This window comes from Schistocerca cancellata, chromosome 4 (assembly GCF_023864275.1).
Source record: "Schistocerca cancellata isolate TAMUIC-IGC-003103 chromosome 4, iqSchCanc2.1, whole genome shotgun sequence".
NCBI classification, from domain to species: Eukaryota; Metazoa; Arthropoda; class Insecta; order Orthoptera; family Acrididae; genus Schistocerca; species Schistocerca cancellata.
The window spans coordinates 30169679-30189968 of NC_064629.1; the positions used below are offsets into that span (position 1 = coordinate 30169679).

At 37.9% G+C, this 20290-nt stretch overlaps 1 protein-coding gene across 1 annotated transcript in view; it reads left to right on the top strand.

Moving 5' to 3' along the window:
• The window catches only part of LOC126183596 (tyrosine-protein phosphatase non-receptor type 14), a 187322-nt gene that overhangs the window by 49722 nt on the left and 117310 nt on the right, over positions 1–20290 (top strand). The window contains exons 9-11 of the mRNA XM_049925699.1: positions 3064–3199; positions 9425–9517; positions 12581–12720. Of these exons, the coding sequence (XP_049781656.1) occupies positions 3064–3199; positions 9425–9517; positions 12581–12720 (369 nt within the window). The remainder of the gene's footprint in view (positions 1–3063; positions 3200–9424; positions 9518–12580; positions 12721–20290) is intronic.

Sequence of the window (20290 nt, forward strand, 5' to 3'; positions counted from 1 at the left end):
TCAAAGGATTGAGCGATGCTTAGAACTTCCGACAACGATGGGTTTTGGCAGTTGTAGGGCACGTTGCCGAACTTCTTTGTCAGGAGCAAGCCGTAGAATAGCATCCCTAACCATTGAATCAGCATAAGACTCATGATGAGTGTCCGTGACAAACTGACATTTCCTACTCAGACCGTGTAGTTCCGCCGCCCAAGCCCGGTAAGATTGATGGGGCTGTTTACGACACCGGTAGAACGCCACGCGGGTGGCAATGACGGTGTTTTTTTGGTAATAGTTAGACAATAAGTCACACATTTCTTGGAAGGACAGAGAGGCAGGTTCCCGCAGAGGGGCTAACTGAGATAGCAGCTGATAGATCCGTGGGGAAATCCAAGATAGAAATAACGACTTACACATAGGAGCGTCGACAACGCCGAAAGCCAAGAAGTGTTGCCGCAAACACTTCTCATCATCCTCCCAGTCTTCAGCGGCCTCGTCGTAAGGAGGGAATGGATGCGGAGAAGAGGAAGACAGACGATGAGTAAGCGACGTCGACAACGCCTGAATAGCAGCCGTCAACTGTGTTTGTTGTTCAATGAGCACTTGCATAAGCTGTTCCATGTCTGCCCCGTCATGAACACACAAATCCACAATGCAGTGAAAATATCCCATCCTCGTCGCCAAAAAGTGTTATAACCTTTAATCACTAATAATTGCGTGGGTATTCAAACACACTCACTTAGAAACAATAGCTGGTTACATGATAACAACTCAGTATCTCTTATTCAACTGCCGTGCCGTGACAAGCGGCCGGCGCCGTTCGTAGCCAGGTGGCGCTCCCGTGCTCAGCCGAGTTGCGGAGCGCCTCTATCGCTGTTGGCACGTACTATCGTGGCGGCACTGTTAAATGTCATGGCACTGTCACAACATTACTGGTGATGATAATTTTCAGTAAACCTTCAATCACCAGGATGTTTGTAACCTCTGTAAGAGTGACTTCACTTACAGTGTTACTGATAGTTGGGATATTTATGCTGTAAAAAAAAAAAAATTACAGGAGCCATTGACTGGTTCATCTTTTTGGGCCAAGAGATGAACTCTTTGTGTTTCATGCATGGCATGCTGGCATTTTCACTAAGTCCTGGCCAGTATACATGTCATATAACATCCGAGGAATGACCACATGAAACTCATTTTTGTCAGTACTAAGTAACAACACTCCATCAGTAAGCAGTAGCTGATGGCGAATATGATAGTATGTGCACAGTGAAGAGTGCCTAGAGAGACCAATCGAGTGAGTTGGTGATATGGATGGCACACTGGACTCAGAAGGATGGCAGTTCAAATCCACACCAGGTCATCCAGATTTGTTTTTTCTGTGATTTCCCTAAATTGCCTTTATTTATGTTTTTCCTTGTATTTCTGGTTTTTAGTAGTTTTGCACTAATTATTCACACTCATCTCATACTATGTTAGTACAGGCACCAAAGATCTTGTCATGTGCCCCTGCCGAGCATATAACCACCACCTAAACTGCTTCAGGCAAATGCTGGGATCATTCCTCTGGAAAGGTCATAACCAGTTCCCCTTCCCATGGTTTCCTCATCTTGAGCGAGGTCTCTGTCTCTAATGATGCCATCATCAATTAGACGTTAAACTCTGACTGTCCTTCCTTCACCTTTTCTTCTTTTATTTAGAGGTAGGTCCTAGACAACCTTAGTACACGAATGGTGCTATTTTTGATAATATGTGATTGAGCTGAGTGGCTTTGGCAAATGTACTAGCCATGGGTACATGACCTCTTGTACCTGTTCCAGATCAAGTTCTATTGGTAGTCTTCATAATGTGATAGTGATTGCATATTGAATTCATAGGCTTGTAATGTATTTTGTATTCATAGAAGCTGAGCAACAGTGCCCTTTGTTGACACTGAGTGGTTTTCTTGAACAAAATACTGTGAGATTTGAAACTAACCCAAAGTGTAATGAAATGGAACTGGGTTCACCTCAAATAATCATGGAACTTGTTGTACTATGCGGATACAGTAAGAGTTTCTTCTTTTATTTATAAAGAAATTGTGTACGTTTTGTAATCAAATGCAATTGGTTCTTCAGTGCAATTGAAGTTTTTGTGAACTAGAACAACTCTTACACCATATTGTGAGGCATCAGCTACAACTGTAGACTCTTTCATTAGAACATCAGTGGCCAAGCACACAGACTTGTGTTTCTAGGCCCAAAAAGCTTTCTCTCTGACAGTAGTCGATAGCAGCTAAATTCCTCAGTAGATGGTGTGTTTGTCTTGTTAAGAACTTTGCCACTATCCTGTACAGTTTCCTGAAATAAAAAAGGTCATTTCTCCAATTACACTTACACTTTAAGCCAGCATCTTATATGTACTGGAAAGCTGGAAGTAAAGTTTGAATGTTCTGGTAACTTGGAACATGTTTCAGTTATGTCATCCGAGTAGTTTACTCAATAAGAAATGCCACATATCAACTACTCTAGGCACCATTAAAACATTGCCAGATGAACAGCGTGCTTATAATCATAATTTTCTGCAATGCAATTTCCAAAGGATGTTGCAGCTATGCATCTGGTACAGTTTTAGAAAAGTATTGATATTTGGCGAACTCCAAAAGTGTACCATTATGGATAGTGACTGAATGCAACATACTATATTTGTTAACTTCTATCCCTGATAGAAACCAGACCAGCAATTCATGTGTTTCACTAAATGCTAACAATACCGCGTTTGTCAATGCAATTATCTTGCACAAGAGATTAAGTATTTCCAGTCTGACTGCAACAATAATAATGCTGTTCTGTGCCTGAGGAGCTATTAACTGATAGGCCTTTAGATATTGTCAGAGATGTTCGATTTCTCTCTTCCAACCCTTCCTGGTTTTATTCTATTAAAATGGTAAATAGGTGATTCTACTCACTTTTATTGTGTTCTAGTTTTAGCTCATACTTCTTTAAGAGCTCCTAAAAGTTTTCTTCATTTGTGTGTTATAACTTTTGTCTGAGTTTAGTTGTTGCTGTGTGGAATTCACAATAGTAGTAGCTGTTTTACTGTTTTCAGATGGAAAGACATTAAGAATGTAATTAATCACAAACGTTATTTTGGCATTGAATGTCCAAATGAAGGAGAAACAGTCCAATTTCAGTTTACTGATCCAGAATCTGCAAAATATGTTTGGAGAATGTGTGTTCATCAGGTAACTTAATCAGTAATATATTGTAAGAAATGAATTGTATGATTTAACAGCTTGTTTTAGTCATATGTGATGCTATATCTATTCGAGACTTCCATAGCTAATAGTGTATCCTATGAAAGACAAGAGTCAAAGTTCGAGTCATGGAATTATTAGTGTTAAAGTAAAGGGAAAATTTATTATGGACTTGCTGAAATGTAAATTGTTAGATAACTTTTGTTCCAGAGCTGTTTCAGTCTCACCTAACATAACATAACTGAATTACATTTACTGTGTAGATTATATGAAAAATTGTCCAATATTGGTTAATTCTCATTGAAAAACATACAATAGGAGAAGTTAAGATAATCACCCACTGCAGAATGGAGTCACTGAGCCACAGATATTCAAGAAGAAAAAACTATATGAGGGGGGACCCAAAAGTAACCGGAATCGTAATGCTGCACATCGTGTATGTGTAGTAGCAGGTTGCGCCACCTGAGGGTTGTAGTAGGAGCTCTGCTGAGTCATTCTGCCACACGGCGTCACCCAACATTGAGAAGTGTGGTTTCTTTGGCAGTTCTTTGAGTGTGTGTACAGTGCTGAAGTGGCATGAGGAAATGGCTAGTTCTTACAAACAACATGCAGCAGTGAAGTTTTGTTTCTTGCTCAGCAAGAATGCAGCAGAAACTGTTGCAATGTTCAGACAGCCTACAAAGACCATGCTCTTAGTAAAACGCAAGTGTACGAATGGTTTCCTCAGTTTAAAAAGGGAGAAATGGTGGTTGAAGATCAACCCCGTTCTGGTCGACCTTCAATTGCTCGAAGCAAAGACAACATCGACAAAATCCGTGATCTCATCAGTGAAGGTCGACGAAGGACAATCGACCAACTCGAGAACTTGTCCGGGTTGTTCTGGAGCTCAATTCAGCACATCTTGACCATAAATTTGGGGATTCGAAGAGTGGCAGCAAAATTCGTGCTGAAGCTTCTTACCGGAGATGAAAGGGATCGTCGCGTTCAAGCGTGTCTCGAAATGAAGGACGCGTTCAAAGATGATCCACATTTTTTCAACAAAATCATTACAGGTGATGAATCATGATGCTGGGGGTACAATCCAGAAAGTAAAAAACAGTCATCACAATGGAAGTCACCTGGCTCACCTCGACCAAAAAAAGCTCGACAAGTGAAATCGAATGTGAAAACGATGTTGATCCGTTTTTTGACATCAAAGAGAACGTACACTCCAAATTTGTCCCTGAAAACCAGACAGTAAATCAACAATTCTATTTGGAGGTTATGAAATGGCCTCGCAGAAGTTTGTCGCGAAAATGTCCGGCTTTGTGGGATTCTGGCGTGTGGTTCCTGCATCACGACAATTCTCCCACACGCACGGCTCTCAGCATTCGCCACTTTTTGGCTAGGAGCCTGAAAAATTCACATTTGCCATAAATGTGAATATAAATACAAACTCTGCCGTAAAATGCGAAGGCACAGAATTACCTAATAAATGTTGTTTTATAATGGATTGTATCCAGATGATCTATTTTGTCACATAGTCTGAATTTGCTTTATTTTATGCATGTACATATCAAAAATTAAACCAATTTTCAGTTACTAGTATTGCACATCATCTGCCGAAGTCCAATTTGCAGAGATAATATGCGTAAGAATGTGTTTGTAAATTAAAAAGTGCATGAATGCAACAACATATCAGTGTGCTAGATGATCTGGTGCCACACCAGTTGTTGGCCTCAGCAATTAATTATGCAGTAGCCATTATTGAATGCTTTGTGTTGTGCATTTTTTTATTTTGTAATGAATCAAGAGACTAATTCAGATCCATCATGGAGTTCGACTATGACCCTTACAACACCATAAGCGATTGGTGATCCCTATGGCTGTGTATCAGTTCTGCTTTCACAGAAAACAGATGTAGGCTGGCTGCTGTGTGAGAGGGAGGCGGGGTCTTTTTCTTCACACTGCTCATCTACTCTGTGGCAGTCATGGTTCTAGTTTGTTTATTTTTGCAGTGGACTGCCACATTGCAGTGTCCACACTCTGCACTATAGCAATTCGAAAACAAAATCCTGTCAACGTACTTAGATCTCAGTGAAAGTCTTCTACCACCTTACCCCACATGCAAATAGCATTATTTTTGGTTCTGCTTTTAAGCAAGTACTGTGTTGGTTCTGTGTGTAGCATTGTCATGTATGGGTTGCACAGCTATGAATGTCTACGAAAGGCTGAAATTGATGTTCTCTGGATTTGTAATTATCAAATTGGGAAACAAGAAATTATGTCAAGAGACAGGGAAGGGGGAAAGGTGAGTATTGGTGGTAGGAACAATGGCAGAGGTAGATGGAGAATAGGGTCTGGCAGTCCCTGAGACTATGAGGGTTGCATGGCTGAAGGATTTAATAGAGGAGCTGGTCCCACTTGTGTTGCAGTTTGGCTTTCTTGTCATTTTTTTTATACTGTTTTCGTAGTTAGATACTGATCATAAACAGTGAAAGCCAGGTTGTGACACACAACAATATTGGTAGTCTATTGGTCTGTGCCTAAGTGTTCCACCATTGCGGGTTTTATTAGACCTATGTTCAGACTGCAAATCCACAGCTGTTACTTCTCCTGTATGGTTTTTAAAAATGGGATGAGACAAGACACAAATCAGTGAAACATATCAAACTAGCAGTGTGTCCAGAAGAACAACAAAAGTAAATGGAAACTACAGTATCCAAAACCAAGCCCAAAGGAACTTTTGCATCGGGGAAATTGTACAGGGTAGTTACAATTAAACTTTCACTACTAGAGAGGGCTCTCATGAAAACTGAGTGATCCTGCAACAATGAAACTTTGTGGAAACATTTCTAAGGACATGCAGAAAAGAAATAATGAATAAACCATTGAAAGAAGCATGTTTTGATTTCCACATGAGTGAGTAGCATTTGTTAGTTGTTTACTATGTTAACATTCCAGGTTACAAACTTTGCTCAGTGTGACAACCATCTGCATCCATGACAACCTGTGACCATATTACAGATACAATTTCCACGATTGTTCGCAGCATTTTTCAAATGGTGGACCATGGTATGTTCATCTTTTGTGACACACCTTGTGCACTGCTTGAAGATCACACATTGCTTCCAGCATTCATAATCATGGCAGTAGTAATTTCTTCAATAATTTGTGGCACAATTTGACATCAGCCTCTCCCAGGAGCAATTCACAAATCACCAGTTACTTTGAACTTCTGAATCTTGTTCTTCAACCCTGGTGTAGAAAAAGGACCCCTCTGTATTCCTTTAATGTATTGATGTGCGGAAAGAGTAGCAGCACTATTGTTGTTTTGACATAAAAGCTTTATGAGTAAAGCCCTGTTCACCTTATTCAGAACCACGTTGACTGTGTGCAACTGAACTGCACACTGATGTTTGGTTTCATCCTCATGTTGCCATACCAGTACCGATGCCTAGTGGCAAGCCATGACAATGCAAATCCTGCAGTGCACAGTCTGAATATCATTCCTGTAAAAATGGGTACCCATATGGTAAATATTTTACTGTTTACACTGGTACACTGGCACAAGTTGCTAATGTTTAAGTGTAACCACCCTGTACCTACAGATGAGACCAAAACAACTGGAAGATGAAGAGTATCTTATTATATATTTTTGCTACAAGTTCACCAAAGAAGTCTGCAAGGCTAAACTCTGGAAGGTCCCTTGAAATAAAAATTCGACAGATATCTGCCAGCTTTCTTTCACTTACAGTGTATTAGTTTTTAAGTGAAAAATAACTAAAACATTATTTTTGTACTAGCACTGGAAATTTAAGAAATCATACAGAACTCAACAACCAGTAATGCTGGGAATACACAGCTTATGCAGCATGCAATTCATGTGTACACTGAGGTGACAGAAGTCGTTGGATAACAAAATGCACATATGCAGATGGCAGTAGTATTGCATACACAAGGTATAAAAGGGCGGAACATTGACGGAACCATCATTTGCACTCAGGTGATTCATGTAAAAAGGTTTACAACATTATTATATGATCAAATGAAGGGAATTGACAGACTTTTAACACAGAATTGTAGTTGCAGCTAGATGTGTGGGACAGTCCATTTTGGAAATCATTAGGGAGCTCAATATTTTGAGATCCACAGTGTCAAGAGAGTGCCAAGAATAACAGATTTCATGCATTGCCTCTCACCATGGGCAACATGGTGGCTGACGGCCTTCACTTAACGACCAAGAGCAGCACCATTTGTGTAGAGTTGGTAGTGCTAACGGACAAGCAGCACTGCTTGAAATAACCATAGAAATCAGTGTTGGATGTTCAACAAACATATCCATTAGGACTGTGGTGAAATTTGGTGTTAATGTGCTATGGCACCAGATGACCGACGTGAGTGCCTTTGCTAACAGAATAACATCGCCTGCAGTGGCTCTCCTGGGTATGTGACCATATCAGTTGGTCCCTAGATGACTGGAAAGCCATGGTCGGGTCAGATGCATCCTGTTTTCAGTTGGCGAGAGCTGATGGTAGAGTGTGGCACAGACCCCACAAAGCCATGGACCTAGGTTGTCGAAAAGGCACTATGCAAGATGGTAGTGGCTCCATAATTTTGTGGGCTGTACGTACATGGAATGGGTCCGGGGCCTCTGGTCCCAGTGAACCTATCATTGATTGGAAATCGTTTAGCTACTTGGAGACCATTTGCAGCCATTCATGGACTTCATGTTCCCCAAACATTGGTGGAATTTTTATGGATGACAGTATGCCATATCACAGGTCCCCAACTTCTCATGATTGTTTGGAAGAACATTCTGGACAATTGGAGCAGATATTTGGCCACCCAGATCACCTAACATGAATCCCATCAAACATTATGGGACATAATTAAGAGGTCAATTCGTGCACAAAATCCTGCACACATAACACTTTCACAACTATGGATGGCTATAGAGATAGAATGGCTCAGTATTTCTGCAGGGGCTTCCAGTGACGTGTTGAGTCCATGCCACACTGAGTTGCTGCACTATGCTAGACAAAAGAAGGTCAGGCACGATATTACAAGGTATCCCATGACTTTTGTGTCCTCAGTGTAAGTATCCATATTTCAAACCTCTTGAGAATAATGGAACAACTTTCTTTCATGAACTTTGATTTGTGATTTTATGAGGTTCACACTGAAAGTTAAGTTTAGTAAAAGTAATGAAGATTGCTATTTTGCAAAAAAAATTAACATCTTAGAATATCCTTTGTCATGTTGTAAGTCTTAGCAACAACACAGTGGATGCTGAATAATACATTGCCATGTTTAGGTTTTTGAGGAATACGTCTTGGTGCTTCCACATACTCAAAGTAATGCTCACAGATGGTGTCTTGTGATTTTTCTAAAAGGAAGAAGTCACATGGCCCCGTATCCAGTATATAAGATGGATGTAAGAGGGGGAGGGGGGAGATCTGGTAAACCTCAAAAATGCATTTGTTTTAGCCACAATGTGAAATGGTATGTAGTTGTGGAACATCATGTTAGCCCAAGTTTTACTTCTCCTTGACTACTTTTTAAAATAAGAGCAGACAAGACACACTGCAGTTAAATGTACAATATCAGATATTGGTTGATGGAACTCCTAACACGGACTCTGATTTAGATGACTACAAACCTTCCTCACATGAAGAATTTAATATAAGATTTTATAGACAGCTGCTGATCCGACTCTGTGAATGCACTGAATGTCCTTTTAGGTAGAATGGACACACTCTTTGATCATTTTATGAATAGTTTTTTGGTAATACAGATTGTTTTGTATCTGAATTTGTTGAATCTCTGAAAGATTGACTATGAACTATGACTATCACTATTGACTCAGTAAATGACAATGATTCACATCCAAGCCCATCATGCAGTCATAATATACTTACAGAATTGTTTCCATTTCACCTCTATGGCCAGCAGTTAACAAAACACTTCACAGAACATAACACTAGGAGCCCTTTCAGTATCTATAAATAGGTGCATATTGTCGAAGCTTACAGGAGTAGATTAGACAGAATGCTGTTATCATAAGTCTTTATTCATAGTATAATAATTGATTAGAATCCAGCAGTTCTCAAAATTTTCTGAGAGTCTTGTAAACATTTCATGTATTCCTTCCTAGAAAATATAATCTGATGACAAGGTAATAGGTTACATTTTGTGCTTCACTAATAAAACCTGTTTCATTTTATTTTCCAGCATACATTCTACATGCAGCATGAGGGAGCAACAGAACCGTGCCAAAGTTTCAATGACTCCATGCCTGTAACACTATTTCAGACTGGTATAGAGGTAAGATAAAGTTCAATGAAGCAGTTCAACTTTATGGAGGATTGTAGGAATCCTAGTGGAGAAAAAACATCCTAGCCAGCAGCAAGGTTCGACCACCTGAGGATGTCAGACAGTTGCTCCAAGGAAATATTGTGAAATTTGCACAATGTCATCAAGTGGCAAACCTGTGAAGATTATTTACAAAAAACATTTTATTTACAAAAAAAAGTCCAGATAGTCTACTTTCCCCTATGATAACTGTGCCTGTTAATGGCAGAGAAGAATGTTTGGATGCATGATAGTCATAAAACTTTCTTGTAATATGGGTCCACAGCATTTATAATCTTTTTAAATGATGTCATCAGTTAAAAACAACATGATGTCATTTAAAAAAGAAGTCATAAAAATTATTTTTTCACTATAAAAACTAAAATAGCCAGTTTTATGCTAAATGTTTTGTGTACCTCTCATTGTATACTGTATTATGTCCTTAGAGTTTGTTTGTTGAAATCTAAAGGCAGTATAACAAATAAATTATCTTCATAGTTCAGTGTTACTGATTATGATGGTCCAGCATTAGCTAATCGTAGAACTGCTGATGCATACAGAAATCAGTATAGGATAAGGAGAGGGGGGGGGGGGGGGGTGAGGTGGCCATTGTTTCAAAACATGCATAGTCATGTACTTCCATCCAGCCGTGTGAGTTGGCCAGTGCAGTATGAGAGAGACGATCACAAGGAATAAATGACTTCAATAAAAGGAATCATTGAAATAATCTTCTAGTAGACAATAAGCTGACTTTTGCAGCCAATTCTTCTTTTTTAATGTGCTTTTACATCTCTGGCATGTATATATGTATAAAATAAGAGTAGTTTTCATGATACCAATTCTTGCACGTTATACACTCCACTCTGTTGGTGTTATAACTTTCTCCACATCCTACAGATTCAGCTCTTTGTCTTCAACAGTATCACTATCCTCTTGATACTGAACAAGTGTATACTCATGCTTTCCATCTAAACTAGGTGAAGGTGAGCATCTGTATTTTTGAGCACTTCTTTTCTAAAAATTTTATTTGTACTGTTTTTATTTTATTTTCAACCTTACTTGTGTTCTCCTCCTTGTCTTCTAACTTTACTAAGGTAAGTGTCTTGTCACTTGAGCAATTCTTCTTTTTTTTTTTTTAATTTTCTCCTCTTTTTTACAAGTGAAATATGTTCTACAGAGGTTAACAGAACCACCACAGTTTTTTTGGCAAGCTTGTGCATGGGGTACTTTTGTTTGAAAAGCTTTTCTGGTGTGAAATCTGGAATAGATGTAGGCCTACTTGGCACTTGTGATTTGCATCAAACTTCGTCAGTTACCATACTACATGATATTATCACAGTTGACACACTCACAGTTGGGTGAGGGTCTTACCCATAGGATGATTTTGGAGTCTGTTGAGAGTCTGTATCATAATAGTTTGTTCCTTGAGGATGTGTTCTGCTTTGCTCATCTGCTTATATTTGATCAGACACTGTGTGTGCACAATCGGATAGACAGATCGTGGTTTCTCCATGAGAGGACACACTTGCAATTTACTTTCCTTTAGTAAATTTTTGATCAAGATGAAGGATTTTGGTGAAATTATAAGCAAACTTCCAAACATATGTTGCATTGGAAGGAAAACCAATGTTTGAGCTTTTTTAGTATGTAGAACTAGCTTCCTTTCATTAGCTTCCACCAGCATGTATTCCAGGCTCACTGGACATGTTGCATGGTTATTATTTTAGGAATGCTGTAATTTTGAGAGACATTTTGTAAGGATTAACTATTTTTGACAGCTTGTATTGCATACCTCAGATTTTCTTTGGTATAGTTTACACGATTTGCATTTTTTCTTTTGTATTATATTGTCATTTTCCTACAGTAAATTTTAGGCAGAATCAGTCAGTGTAATGATATGTTTAAAAAATCACAGACCGTCTATTCTTGAGATTTAGTATCCATCTTTTTCTAATGCTTGGGAGAGTCAGCCAGGTTATGTAACAGTACCTTATTAAAATCTTGATAAGTATTCAGTGGTTAGATTACTTGAATGAACACTGCAATCTCCCCATCCAAGCGATAAGAAACATATTTTACCCAAATGTTCAAAAAATTGTATAATGTATGCTGATTATGAAATTTCCCACACCGCGTAGCAGTACTTCGAAAGAGGACTGAAAAGTGTAGTGCAATCAGTCTCTTTAGTAGATCTGTTGCATCTTTTGAGTGTTCTGCCAATAAAACACAGCCCTTGGTTCACCTTACCCACAACATTTTCTGAGTGTTCTTTCTAATTTAAGTTGTTTGTAATTGTATTTCCTAGGTATTTACTTGAATGTACAACTTTCAGATTTGATTGATGTATCATGTAGCCAAAGTTTAACGGATTACATTTAGCATTCATGAGGATGACCTCACACTTTTCATTAGTCAGTATCAATTGCCAATTTTCGTACCATATGGATATCTTTTGCAAATTGTTTTGCAATGTCTTTTGATCTTCTGATGACTTTATTAGGCAGTAAATGACAGCATCATCTGCAAATAACCCAATACTACTGCTCAGATTATCTCCTAAATCATTTATATAGATCAGGGACAGCAGATGGCCTATAACGCTACCTTGGGGAATGCCAGAAATCACTTCTGTTTTACTCAGTTGGTTTCTGCCAATTACTATTAACTGTGACCTCTCTGACAGGAAATCATGAATGCAGTCATATAACTGAAATGGTATTCCATAAGCACAAAGTTGATTACAAGCTGCTTGTGAGGTACAGTTGAAAGACTTCTGGAAATCTAGAAGTATGGAATCAATTTGAAATCCCTTGTTGACAACACTCAACACTTCCTGTGAATAAAGAGATAGTTGTGTTTCACAAGAAACGATGTTGTCAGTGCTCCTCCCACTGTACCTATCGAATCGTTGTGGTTTCTGTGTACTTACATGTTTTTGTTGTTCTCTATTTGTATCAGTGATGTGTATTTCCTTGAAATCAATATACTTACTATGAGAATTAGTGCTTACATATGTTTTGTTGTGCCCAATTTCAGGATTCACATCTATCTGAGAGTCAGGAGGACTTAGATTGTCATGATGGAGGCATAAATTGGAGAATTCAGTCAGCAGTGCAACGTGCTCAGTCAACCTCTTGCCTTGACCTCACAAAACACACAGAGGTTGAAAAACTGAGGTATGTTTCCTGGTAATAGTACAAGGCTCCAAGTAAGAATCTCATCAGTTTATTGTATTTTTTGCAGACCACTTACCATTACTTGTTAGACACACATGGTCAGAGTGTAAGTGCAGAGATGGCAAAAAAAAAAAAAAACAATCTAGTTTGACAGTTTGATCGTAGGTGTAATTTAAGGCAAGGAATTACATATTTCAGAGGTAATTATGAAAACTGCTTGAGTGAATGTTTTCAACCATTGCAGTTACAGTATCTCCTACAATTTATTTCAGCCTGAAGTTACTCGCTTAGACAAGTAATTTTAATCTCCAGATGCCTTTGAAATTAATGTAAACACTCCAGTGAAAATGATTGATATGTGATGGGACAACCTTTAGTTCATCATTCGGCTATGATTTGCTGCAGAATTTTAACATACAACTAATCTGTTGTTTCCAGAGGAATTTTATACCATTTTCCATGTAGTACCAGCAACTGTAAGGAAGGAAATCTGCACTGGATTCTTATTTCTTAAACCAAGCCATCAGTAGTAATCAATACTGCTCAGACAGACAACTGAGCAGCCTGTGGGAAATGTTTCAGGTCATTGCTATGTTCCTAAAACTGCACCTGAGTGGTTGTAGCCTTGCGAACTGGAGCATTCTTATGTGGGAGGAAATTATTCTTGTTGATGAATAAAATGTGGGTATAAGGAGGGTGTCCACATAATTTGTTGTTATAATTTATTCTTGCAGGGACATAATAAAACCAATAGAATGATGTAAGCTAATTGCTCACACATAACAGAGCTAACATCATGTTTAGTGCCAAGAAATTGATAGTCTGATGCCAATGCTTCTTTGGGCATTCACTAGCCATAAATCAGATCTGTTTGAAACAAGGTGGAGGGTGGTTCATATTAATGTCTCCCAGTCATCACTGGTACATAGTATGCTGATGACCTTGCTGTTTGGCTGTGCGGGGTAGCCGCACGGTCGGAGACCCCTTGCCACAGTTCACGTGGCTCCCCTGTCGGAGGTTCGAGTACTCCCTCAGGCATGGATGTATCTGTTTTCCTTAGAGTAAGTTAGTTTAAGTTAGATTAAATAGTGTGTAAGCCTAGGGACTGATGATCTCAGCAGTTTGGTCCCATGGGAACTTACCACAAATTTCCAATTTGACCTTGCCATTTAGCTAGCGCCATAAAGCATGAAATGTCTGTCATTGGTGCATGTTACAAAGGCTCAGCACTGTATGTGGCGCACTAATGTTTTTGGGGGTGATCAGATTTTTAAAAGTTGCTGCCTGTGTTAGAATTCAGGGTACTAATAATGTTGTGACATCACTTCTGTTACATTGGCTCCACAGTTCTTTACAGTAATCAATATTCACAGGTCATTAGATTGAGTGTTAATTTTCGTTCATTATTATGGATTGCTGATGCTTTTGCCTTGCCATAATCACATGTCCAATCACCACCACTGTTGCAAGTCATAAATCTAACGTGCTGCCAGACATTCTTCAAGTAACTATATTCCAGTGCTGTACTCTCTTTAGAAGTTAGGAAGATGCATGGACAAACATGTAATACACTACTTAGTCTACTGAAAAGTGAGCTACCTCAATTGCAGTAACAAATAAGTCACAGTGTGCGCACAGTGAATTCCACCAGTCTACAGAATTGCTGTTTCCTCAGAAAATTGGTGTTTCTATAATTTTGGTAATTGTATGTAAACTTTCTCATTATGTTTTCACGTAAATAACGTCCATTATTTGCTAAATCCATTACTGGAGGCTGTATCATTTCACCCGATGTCACACTAAGAGACTATTTGGAAAATATCAGAATAAAGTACCAAGTTGAAAGAACTTCAAGACTATATGAATGAATTTTTCATTGTTAACTGTAACGTTCATTTTACCATGGTTTTTTGTGATTACATAACTGAAAAGCATATTAGATTAAGTGGAATTCCTATAGTAAGAGAGACCTTTCTTTTGAAAGAATTATCATCACACATGCGTAAAATCAATAACATTTCACATTTGAAGATTACTGATAAATTTTGTGTTGGTATCAGTCAGTCTTCATATGTGACTTATTGAGGCAATGTGGACTGAAAAACTGCCAAGTTACTGCAATATTAACAAGGTGAAAGTGCTGTTCCTAATGATCAACTGAAGTTCAGGGACAAAACATGTAATTCATTTTAATTTTACAGGTACAACATATTTCGTTACATACATTGAATATGATAAGTAGCCTATTCCCAACGGTTTTTGTTCTTAAAAGTGAACAATTTTGTGTATAGAGTATATATTGCAATTTCAACAATTTTAACTAATTCAAACTGCATCCCTCATGTAAAATATGTTATAATCTTCATGGGTGTTTTAAAACTGAGCTGGTCTTTGCTTCGCACTTGGATAGATCAGCCATGTAGACAATAAAAATATGTTTCTGTGACACTTTTCTGAAATACAGTTTCATTTCTTACTACAAAAAATATAATTATGCTATGTTTTAAGCAAAAAGCAATTTAAATATCTAACATGAGCTTTATGGTTAAACAATTCCATATAGTATTGGTAAATCACATTTTACATGAAAATTTTGTAGAAGGTCATGTAAAATGCATGAATATTCCAATAACTCATTATCAGTGTGGATTGAGATTGAAAGAAAGTTATCTTTAGCACAGTCTTCCAATTAGGTTCCTGAGAAAAATGTGTCACATTACTGCAGGTGCCTGTAGAAATACAAAATAAGAGTGCTATAGGAACTGCAATAATTTCGTCAAGCAGGAACTGGGAGAATGATGCAACTTCTTGTGAGTCCTGTCTCCTCAGTTATGACACATATACATGTAAGCCATCTCATGTGGCTTTTAATTATATATGGTTTTCAAAGTCTTTATGGAGACCACTAAAATCGAAAGCAATAAATACGGAGTACAGAATAGAGTGAGACTGTAAGATACATGTTTAATAACCTTGCTGGTAAATTGCATATCAGTAGTGACTATTTGGAAGTAACTGACAATTGAGTATAAACTAGTGTGCTAGCTGCTATGCTGCAGCTGTTGGTGTATGTAAATGACATGCGTTCTTATGCATATATTAGTAACACTGTGGCTATGGTTTAATTATCTGTCTCAAGCTGATCTGAATGTATTGTAACCAATAATGTTACATGAAAGGGTTAAGTCCAAGATTTATATGTAAGTAGGGCTAATAATATAAATACTGCATGTGGTGAATCAAGTTAATGTCAAAATATACAGTCAGTGTGAAGTATCTTTTCACAGTAACCTGATTATACTTCCTCATTATGACCTCACAGTGTTTTGACCAATCCAACTTAGCCCAATGGTAACCTTTCGAGAACAATACTACAACAGTTGCAGATAATTTATTTATGAGAATAGTTACAGGTAGGCATCAGAATCATGGACATTCACAAGTTTCATTACGATGACCAAGCATTTGTAATAGGAGATCCAAAGGTCTTGAAGCCTGTAGCCTCTGATGAAGTGATATGGTTGTAAATGTGCCAGCCAGAAATAAAAGTACAGTCATTACTGTTGTAGGGCACAAAAGGTGTGGAGCAAAATGAAAGGGATGCTGGTAACTTTATTCAACTCTTCAGTAATAAACTGACATTTTCAATCAAGAACAACTTTATGATGCAGACACAAATCGACTAATGTTTGTATGAGGTTAAGTTGACCGAGGTCCAAGCTAACTGCCTGATGTCTGCGATGTGTTTCTTTTGACCGTTACTTACCATTGTCGCCACCTATTGGCAAACGGTGGAAGCAAAGTTGTACACCTTGTAAATTATATAAAGCATGTACATATTTCTTCTACTGTATGAGTTGTTGAATTTCTGTCCATTTATTTATAAACTTTATTGACATTGTTTAAAGGATTTTATTAACTCATGAATGTTCATATGCAATTCTTAAAAACTTTCTTCTGACATTCTTATGTTCATCTTCTTTCTTCTTACAACCTTAAGTTTTTCTAGAATGTTCTAATTTGTAATAGTTGCTCATTAAACCATTTGAAGGTGTTTTGTTTGTTATATTTTGATTATTTCTCATTTGAAGCATAGGTCTACATATCCATTGACGAAAAAACATCTTACTTGTCTGTATTGATCAGAAGTAGACAGTGGCTTGATGAGATGAAACAGTGATCAAAATGAAATAGAAGGCTGAAATTAATTGTTGGTGGCCATCGGTGTTTATTTTGAGATCACAGAGAAGGTTAAAGTGTAGATTAGCACACACTAAGCTCATATGAGTGAAAGCAAGGAAATGTGTAGAGAGTTTTCATTACAACTGTTGCTGATATGAGGGATGCGTGGGATGACAGTATAAGTATGCTTTTTTTTTCATGGATTTCTGTTGTGTGAGGCACGGAACTGAATATTTTGAACACCCACTGAATTGCAAGCTTCGCGGCGATGCCATAAAGATTTTAAAGAGTTCTGTAATGTGCAGTATTTGCCTAAGTTCATAGATGATTTTGCTACTATTACTGATTAAAAGAGGTAATGGTTCCACAGAGGCTAGCTGTTATTGACATAATATGTTTTATTCATCACTGTTGCTCAGTTTCAACCAAATATTCATCATGAAGTGTGATATACATATGGTCTTCTCAGTCTGTCCAGCATCATGCTCTGTCTATAAATGGTGCCATTCCCAAACTTGCTTTATACGTGCACTAGCCACATATTTTTGCAGTGCTGTGATTTATAAATTTTATGTTAATTGTTTTCCATTTTAAAAGAGGCACTGGTTCACCCTGAGCAGAAACGAAGGTCTCATCTCTAAGCATCTACTTAGTTTGTTGCTATTCAAGTCCGATGTACCCACCAACCACCAGGTCTACACACCACCTCAGAAACTAGCCTCGAAAAGTCATCCTGTGAAAGAAGTGGATCTTGGGGAGAGGACAACTTGTAATCACTGGCCATCATACGAAAATCAGGGCAGTGGCTGTGAGGTAACTGCAAGGAGGCAGTGTCACCATAACATATGTACTATGAGCTAGACCCAGGTTCTGATTCAAGCAGACCTACCCACTGCCAAGCCTAAGTTACCACAGTTTTTCAGCTGGTTCCCATGAAACACATAGTATTGGTACTAGAGTATTCGTCTTGGCAAGATTTCTCTCTTAACATTTGACATTTTGCCATTACGGACAATTATATGTTACCTGTAGCACACATTTCTTCTCTCAGTGCTTGCCCGTTACATTCATATGAGGGATTAGGTAGACCACAGACAACTTTAGAGGTAAATACCATGTGGTCTGGCCAATGGGCTTATAGTGTCAAGGAAATACTCACACGTCAAAAAATCATCGTGGTTTGATAACCTATTGCAAACATTTGAGGGGTCAGAACACCTAGAAGCTAGCCATAACAGTGAATCTAAGCAGAAAAACTATCTTTTCCTAGCAGTTTCCAAGAACTACGTGGTAGTACATTTTCTATAATATATCATAAGAGGCACAGCTTGTGTTAATACTCACTGCACCATCTGTAACTACTGCACCAGTGCTTCAGAAGTGAGGCAGTAGGAATCTTATTATACCTATATATCTGTTACCAACAACATGCGCTCGGCTTATACAAGTCTTTCTCATTCTTTGCCAACTAGTCTTGTCTTACATTGTATTGCCCTTCTGTGCTGGTTGTTACACTACATTTTCTTTGTTCTGTTTCTCACTTATATGTTTAGTTCCTCACCTCACTATTTGTCTATTTACATTTGCTCATTTCATTATCATATACATGTTGTAACAGATTTCAAAACCTAATATTGTGTTCTGTGTGTAATGTTTCCATCAGAAATTTACTGAAAGAAAGTAAAGCCCACCTTCTTCTTTTAACTGTCAGATGATGTGAAAATATTAATAATGAAGCAGTGTCGTTGCAGACTCTGATTCAGGCTGTATTGGAGTACATTTTGAAAGGATGGAAAATTTAATACTTCTTTTTAGTTGATATTATTTTTTTCTGGTGAAGTTCAGAAGCACTGCTATTTGTTGGGGCCATGGTGGAGGTGGTCAGAAAATTATGTATATCAGTAACAGTGTTCTGCCTCAGTACTCTGGAACCCTACTTTTTCACAAGTGAGGCACTGCAGTAGTAAAATGTTGTACTCATAATTAGTTGCCTGGCTCAAATTTCATTGTGACCGTCTTAACCCCTCAACTCAACAACTTTTTTTCAAATGATATTTGAAAAAATAATTTTTTATTGATTAAAAGTATCCTGTAATATGTGACATTACATATAGACATATAAAGACGGCTTTTAAGGCTCGAAGTAATGAGTTACAAATATTTGAAGATCACTAATAATAAAATCCCAAGTACCACATGCTCTGGACTTTGACTATAGTATCCTGAAATTTGAAGTCATTTTTTGGTATCTGTGCAGCTCTGAAGTCTAACCATGTATTCCGCGACAGTTTCATGTGTACATACGTCTTAGAGGAACTGACTGGAGCACAGTGGATATATTTATCTCATACCGCTGGCAAGCACTTGTCTCTCAGCTGACAAATTGTCGTCACTTTCAGTCTCTAATGAAGTAACCACATTGTTCTTCACTTTCTGAGCAGCTAAATTCAGTGTCAAACTCAGGATGACTATAGCTATTCTTTTTGGAAAGCATTGCCTAGACAGAAATATAGGAGAGAGTCTGAAAGTGCACATTTTATTGTTGAGTATCCAAAGCTGCTCACAGTAAAGATGATATCTAGTGGCAACCACATCAACCAAAACATGACAGCCAGGCTACAAATGCAGTACTAGATGCTCTCTAGCATCCAAACATGTAGCTATCGGTGCTGAAATGGATGTAAGGGGTTTTTTATTTTTTCGAAGGTCTCTTCCTAAGTTGCCCAAGTGTACTCAGGATTTTAAATAATAAAAACAAGATAACTTTGGTTTTATGTTAAGGGGTTAATTTCTGTTGTCATGAGATGTATGAACTTTTATGCAGTCTTACAGAAACTAACTCTTAACCTAATCACTCACTGTCCATTTAAACTATATTCACTGGCATTGTAACAACAGTGGCAACACTGATTTCTTCAATTTCCCTAAATCCTTATGCATATTTTATGCTTTGCTATGGAGTACTATGGATGATATACTCTTGCATGCTTTGCTATAGAGTACCATGGACAATTCACTCCAGCACTCCACATCATAACCGAATCTCTTATAACTAGGGGCAGGAAAATATCACGAAATGTGGAATTGGCAGTTTTTAGTAAAATAATGTGAAGTAGGTGATTTGTAACAGATCTCATGAATTTGTGATTTTTGTGTGGCAAAAAATGACAATGAATGAGGCAGAAAAAACCTAATTTGACAAAATACACAACACCGAATATGGCAACATAAAACGCAGCACCAAATATGCAAAAAATGTAACACCAAATATGGTAAAAATGTTACACCGAATGTGGCAAAAAAATGCAACACCAAATATGGCAAAAAAAAATGCAACACTAAATGTGGCAAAAAAAAATGCAACACCAAATATGGGGAAAAAACACAA